The sequence below is a fragment of the Anopheles coluzzii genome, chromosome 2 (assembly GCF_943734685.1).
Source record: "Anopheles coluzzii chromosome 2, AcolN3, whole genome shotgun sequence".
In the NCBI taxonomy this organism is placed as follows: domain Eukaryota; kingdom Metazoa; phylum Arthropoda; class Insecta; order Diptera; family Culicidae; genus Anopheles; species Anopheles coluzzii.
This window is the reverse complement of record NC_064670.1, coordinates 117,641,575-117,648,826: the sequence shown is the minus strand read 5'-3', so window position 1 is coordinate 117,648,826 and position 7,252 is coordinate 117,641,575. Positions and strand designations below refer to the sequence as shown.

The window sequence follows — 7,252 nt, the reverse complement described above, 5'->3', positions numbered from 1 at the left end:
GAAATTTCAGCCTGTCTGCTGTTTTCATTGTATAGCAGTTTTCGAGCAGTAGAGAAGTAGAGCAGTAGAAATTGTATAGCAATTTAGAAGACTAATTTTTATCGCTTCTGCTTCTGAATGAAGATTTTAAGAGTGTTTTGTGTATTCATCAAGCCTCCAGAAAGCTTGTTTGAACAAAAAATTTTACCCATCCTGTCAAAAAGTGATATTCAAATTTGGTTATAAAAAGATCACCTGGACTACATACACTTTGATTCTGGATTCCATCACCTGTTCTCTTTAATGCACCTTGGGATAAGTGTAAGCACCACCTTGTTTTGCCATTTTTCGAGCAGGTACTCGAATCTAATTCTAGCTTGGAGGCTAGAATAATCTAGACTGAAAATTGCAGGCTAGTTTTATGTGTGGTTTTGTATGGAGTGTTTACATGATTTCAGCCTCCAACTGTCAAATCCATACAAAAAACTGACTAGAATCGTGAAGGGCCCCAATAACAGATTAACCCAATCTGCATTTGAGGTATCAAGGTAGACGGTCAAAGTCAGATAGGGGATTGGAACATCAGAGCAACATGAAGTGAAAATCAAATGAGAAGTATAAATTACTGCTACAACAAATTCAAATTGGCTCGAAACATAATACATAGGAAAACCCCAGCTGTATGAAAACCAACAGTGACATAAAGCTGAATTCTCTCTAACTCTGCACCACGCTTCAAACCGTATCAACAGACACACCAATACATCGTACCTCATACCAATCCTCAGCCTCACGCATTTTACACAACAAGCTTATCTCCTGAAAAGTCACGCTACTGTACTGCACAGTTCGCCCGTGTCCGTGCTACAGTAACGTCCATCGTGCAAGACGCTCGTGTGTTTAGCATTATTATTATTGTGTTTCTGTACTCAACCACACGATGATCAGCAAAAGGGCGCTTTTGCTGTTGGCTTTTATTCCTCTCTCCGCCGGATTGATGTGTGATTCAACCTGTAACGGGATAAAATCCCAACTGCAGCTCATCGATGATACAGTTACCAACACGGCCAGAATTATCGTTCCAACACAATCCTTCTATTTAAACTGCGAGACAAACTGCAAACTACAAAAGTTTCTGAAAGAATATGAACAAATTCTGACCTCACAGCGTCAGCACCACAACCAAATGACGTCGTTTGTGCAGAGTAAGCTCAAGCAGTTTGGCGTACCGCCCGAAGGGCTGCAGGATAATGCAGCGCAGTTGGAAAAAGTGTTCCGCGTCGTTAACGATCGGAACACCTTTCACCAGCGTCAGGTGGACGAGCAGAAGCTCCAGAACCAGAACGTAACAGCCGAGCTCGCGGAGCCACTAAAACTGCTACAGCAGGAGCAGCAACGCAACCAACTTCTGCAGGCCAAGCTGGTCGAGCTGTCTACCACGATAAGTCAGATGGAAACGGAAAACAAGAAGCTTCAGGCTAAGATAAACGATAATCCAACCAGCGTACAAGGCTAACACCGATTGAAGGTGTAGTTAATTAATTAATAAAAGTTTACCATCGAAAAAAGAAACACTTCTACTTTATTTAAATGCATTTTTAACAAGCCCATTTTAGCCACTTCTGTACCATGCACACTTCACAGTCTCTTATCAAAGCGTCGCACCAATCCTATCAACACGTTTTCAGCAGTAATACAAACAAACAGACCAATCGGTACGGGAATTCCCTCTTTTGGCGAGGAAATAAAGAGCCGGGATTCACACAGCTCCTCTTCAGCCGCAACGGTAATCTTAAGGTCATCATTTGTTTATGATGCAAAGTGTCGAGGATGTAGTAGTGGCATGAAATAGAAACATCCCCTGTATCAGTAACCAGAGTGAGGTCACTCAATCCGGAGCTGCTCGCTCAGTAGTAACTTGATCGCGATGGCAGTCACATTGATATTCCTGGTACTGCTATTCTTCACTGGGACTAGCAGCTGCTGGATTCCTACTTCGCGATGTAAACCCCACGTGGATATCTTTGAAGCTGTCCAGTCACTCCTGGCAACATCGGCCAGCAAATATGGAACACAGTACTCATCGGAATATAGTGAAACCCACAACACACTGCTGCGCGTACTGGAGCGACACCAAACCGAACTTGGCCGACTCACCACAGCGGCCCAATCGATGGAAACGCTCACCAACGACAAACTGCAACAGTACGGCCTAAGTCGCAAGCTGACCTTCGATCGTCGCGCTGCCAACGACATCGATACGTTGAGAGACATATTCCACCGGCTGGATGTAGAGAATGATGCTGTGCTGCGTGTGCTGGAACTACATCGACAGGAGCACGTCGAGCGACAGCAGGAGCTAGATGATCTGGTCAAACAACTCGAACATCTGTACCACGGCAACATTGCGCTGGAGAAAAACATCAAAGAGCGAAATGAAACCCTCACCAAAACACTTGCCACCAACGTGAAGCTGGAGCGAATCGTCAAAGAGCGTGGACTGCAATAATGTGTATAGGTTGCAATCGGTTGTGCTTTGTGATGGACGAGAGTATACACAGTGTTATCAAAAGTAGTTTACAACTATAAATAAAAAATGTATCCTCTAATCCCTTGCACGGTGGAAAGTGTTAAAGCATTTGGCAAAGTGAGATCGACGGGGTTTTTAACGCTTCAAACTAGCCAAAGAACTGATTCTCGAACTTCACAACCGTACAGCGCAGCGGGAAGAAACTTTATCTCTGCTAATGCTATACCACCTTTTTTTTGTTTCCAGCACCGTAAAGACCATTGTGTCCCGCCAGGCGATGGGACGTCTAAGTCAATAAAGATGAAACTCCCGTCGAGTGACATGTTTCATTTTGTGTCCTGGCAGGGCACGCAAACCCGCTTTACACGAGAAACCTTACCCAGCGCTAGGGATGAGCTGTCCCGTAGGCCAACCGTGAAGTTTGTAACAGAAGGGGACCGAGCAAACACACAAAAAACACATCGTACAACACAAAAATGCTCTCATTGTGCGCCACGCTGGCGCAGTTAGCCACCGCTGGGATACGCTAACACCGGCAGTCCATCTTCGGCCATTTTCTCGGAAACCGGTAGGCTCACGGCTTGTTCGAGACGTTTATCCGACACGACACCGACAAACCGCAAAGGTATGGGTTCGCGTACCGTTCGCGTAGTGCCTGTCGCTTTCGCGAAGGTCAATTTGAAGAGCACTCAGAGTGAACGAGTGGCCCCTTGTTACGTGGCCGCCAGCTACTTGCCGTTTGTCTGTGAAGCTTCAGGCGTGTGACACAAGCACACATCCACACAACCAATTGAAGGATTATCCATGAAAAATTAATGCACTGGTCCATTGTACCTACCGCACTTAAGCTGTAAGGAAAATTTAGTGCTTTTCGCGAAATAGTGCGCGAATAAGCGCACACCCCCCCCTCGGAAAGGCAAAAGTTGAGAAATGGGTCCGCAGTTACGCGACATTACGCGTCACCGGTGATAGGGCTTCGAATTTGTTGCGCATTTCTCTACCCATTTTCACAATCAGTCTCTGTCCCACGACTGCACCGTGTATGTTTCTCCCAACCTCCAGCAAACCTGTAAGGCGTCCGAGAATGTTAAGCATTATCCCACACGAGCTCGTTACACAAGTGTTGCGAAGCATTTAGATGTACATAAATCACACCGCTATGCCGGCGTGGCAGTCTCGGGTCGGGGCAAATATTTTATCCTTTGATTAGATTTATCTCCCAGGCTGCGTGAGATGAAGATGCCGGCACAGCAAACACTGGCGCCAGCAACCGAACACTGATGCGGATCACCCGGAATGATAGATTTGCTATCGATTTTCGTCCCCGTTTGTTGAGATGCTGCCCAGCGGCTGTCTGTCGCACACATAAAGCTATACCAAGGTCTTGGCCTTAGTTTCCGTTCGCATTTTAAGCTAAATAAATTGAATGCGTCATGTAAGGGATGGGTTTCTGTTAATCATAACGATGCAGGACATTTCTCATCAAACGTCGAGATTTAATTGGTTTTTGCGTAAGCATTAAACAACAGGTAGGTAAGATGCTGGCTAGTTTGTGATGATCGTTCGATAGCTTTAGATTCCGAAAAGAGCAATATACGAAGCTAGGGATAATAAACGAATCGGAATAAATTATAGATGCACTCAATTGTAACACTAACGAGACTTCCCTTTGCAAAATGTTCTTTTGCAATGTGAATAGTATACATTTAGGCGCTTTGTATTTGCGGATACGCATATATTGATGACGCTCGAACGTTCATTTTCCTTGGAATTGCCATGGAAATTTTACACACAATTGCATTTTCGCAAAACATTGGATGTCAGCCAAAAATCGAACGACAAAAAATCCATTATATTGTGCAGATTTAAAGCATTCCATTAGCATGCCCCACCGCACGGTAACTCAATTAATCAAGCGGTAATTTGACGAGCGTTTCTCCTAAATTATCTCTCCACAGCTTAAAACAACAAGCGTAACCCGCACCGGACCAGCGAAGAAATCATCGCCCCGTATAATCATATCAAAAACCTACAAAAATATTGATGCCATTTCGGTTACAAACCACGGGCTAAGGAAGCCCACAGCTCTTTCCTCTCTCTCTCTCTCTCTCTCTCTCTTTTCCCCAATAATACTTCCCCAATGCACGTCGTCCTTCATTATGACAGTACAGGTAGCCAGCTTAATGGGCATCGGGGAGCACCTTGGCTACCATTACCGTTTAATTTATTCAAACGCTTTAGCCTCCTCCCCTGCCATGTCCTCATGTCCTTTACGAGCTTCGGGACAGTGCGGGGGGCCGAGTTGCTCTGTAAGCTGTGTGAGTGCATCGAACAAGGGTCACAAAACCTGGCACCTACACCATTACCGTGTACACATCCGTCCTACTTCCCACGACTTGTCTCAACGGTTTGTCGCTGCTGTGTGGGTAAATCCATTTCCGGTCATTAGCGCAACTGGCCACAAGTCTGGCTGGCGGCTTCGCTGGAACTTTCTCGTCAACCAGTGGGATGCTTTTTAATGGTTATGACTTATCGTTGTTCTGCGGCAAAGCGTCACACAGCGGGTAATAGTAGCGCACCGACATCATGACATCATGATGGAAACGAGCGTTAACGTTTTGTTGGCACTGTGACGCTGAAGTGCTTAATGCTGCTGAAAGATGGGGTTTCTTTCTTGGAGCGAATGGTTTCTGTCACACAAAGATTGCTACCACACAGCGTAAGGGTAAAACAATAGCAATGTGACGAGCATTGCTGAAGTTTTTTTATGTTTTCTTCACTTGTAGTGTCGGAGTTTCGTTGAAGGAGCATTAAACGGTATGGGAAACGATCTATTTATTTCATTTATGATTTACTTTATCACTCAATGTCTTTGCACACGTTACTTTGTAAGGTGTTTCTTTTCAATCTTGTGTTATTCTGTTTCGTTGAAAAGCAACATTTTATATTATCATTATTAAATTGTTTGAATTAATTCCAAATGCAAAAATAATATAATTGCAATAATATAATTCCTATCAAACAGGGATCAATAGCAATCCTAAGACTACAAATTTAAAATACACTAAACGCCTACATCTACGCAAAAGTAGTAAAAAACACGACTCTGCCATATAGATAAGCTTTTTGAACTTTAAAGCTACCGGCAAATTTGCATAACACGTACCTATAAAAATACGTACCAATAAAAATCACATATCTCAACCAGAACAACATCCATTGCATGAAGTGTAAAGTAAAACAAACAAATGCCCCAAGGATTGTGATGGTTGTGTAACCGAAAACATTATTTCCATCGTGTTTATACGCCCGTGGTGTATGGTTGAAGTGTTTAAAAGTAAATTAACATTATCATCCCGACGGTCACCATTACGCATGCGACGCTGCTTGCACATGCTTTCCCACGACAGCACTGCCAAAGAATCACAATCCGTCCGACCGTCGGTGCGCTTCGGTGCGACGTGAGTGAACGATCGGGTTAATATTAACCATATCGAGTGCAGGGTAAGTATTTATCGAGCAAATACTCACTGCATCACTTCAGCGCTATTTCCTCTCTACCATCCCCCCGACCCTCCGCACCCAGCGTGCGCACCCAAACAACCAATCAACAGCGACAGTATGGGCGAGATTCATTAAATTAATTAAATCCTTACATTCGCATGTGCCCGGCCGCATTCAAACAAGCATTATGAAGCGTTTCAATAAGCACAATAATTTTTGCGGCACTCTCTCTCTCTCTCTCTCTCTCCGTCGCATTCAGATAAACGGGTTTCGCGCGGGCTCGATACCACGTTTGTTTGCTTCCTCTCGAGCGTGGAAGTGGCAAAATAATAACCACACCACTCGCCACGTCTCCAGCACCGGCCGGGCCCGCAGAGTGATGGAAAATGGGATGTAGCGTAATTAAATTCGGCACCACGAAATGGTCATTTTCAGGTCGCGATGAATAATGCAAACAAAATTTTACAAGTACCTTCCGGTGCAACGGCTAGTTTGCAGGTGCAAGCGGAATTAATTGCACACGGGCGGCTGGGCTTTAAGCGTTTACTGCTGCGGGGTGGCCTGCTTGAGACGGGCTAGAGTGGGCGCCTATCGTGATTGGGTTCGATTTGATTGAACTAGGAGATTTAATGCGAAGTTATTTTATGGTTTACGGTGTAGCACATACATTCCAGTTTAGTTAACTCACCTACTGCGTTTGAAATGTTTCTGCCAGTCACCCAGGCAAAGTAATAATCAACATTATGTTAGCGAATAATATTAACTAAAACCAGCAACAAATTGCATAAATTTAGGCACTAGTGTATCAAAACAAAACAAGTTTAATGCATAACTTCAGGCGCTCCTTCGTCAATGGGTATTTTACAACTGCAGTCCCGGCATTCGCACATATTTATTCAGCAGCACACAGCAATATACAACTTCTGACAATGCAACTTTCTCGATTTCCTTCCTTAAAGATGGGTTTTCAAAAATCTTCACTCCTCAGCACTAACACCATCACAACCACACAAAAAGCAAGAAAATGGAAAGCAACCACCGGCAGCCGGAAACCTTTCATAAACTGTTTAGAGTCAGTTGTTTTGCTGCTGCAACTTCAAAAGCGCGTATCTAAGAAGTCTTTATCACTCCGGCCACGATGAAAAACTTGCCAACTTTATTTTCTTTCCATTTCCATTCATACACGCACACACACACACATACATACAGCTCCCGGAGGTCACCGGGCAGCCGGCTGTG

General features: G+C 44.4%; 1 protein-coding gene across 1 annotated transcript; it reads left to right on the top strand.

Moving 5' to 3' along the window:
* The first annotated feature begins 804 nt into the window (after window positions 1-804).
* LOC120951258 (uncharacterized) lies at window positions 805-2,595 on the top strand. Its single transcript, XM_040369855.2, has one exon. The coding sequence runs from the start codon at window positions 920-922 to the stop codon at window positions 1,493-1,495; it is 576 nt and encodes a 191-aa protein (XP_040225789.2). The 5' UTR covers window positions 805-919; the 3' UTR covers window positions 1,496-2,595.
* The last annotated feature ends 4,657 nt before the right edge of the window (window positions 2,596-7,252 follow it).

What these genes read in the sequence shown, in the direction of transcription:
- LOC120951258 (XM_040369855.2), top strand. Translation starts at nt 920, where the DNA reads ATGATCAGCAAAAGGGCGCTTTTGCTGTTGGCTTTTATTCCTCTCTCC.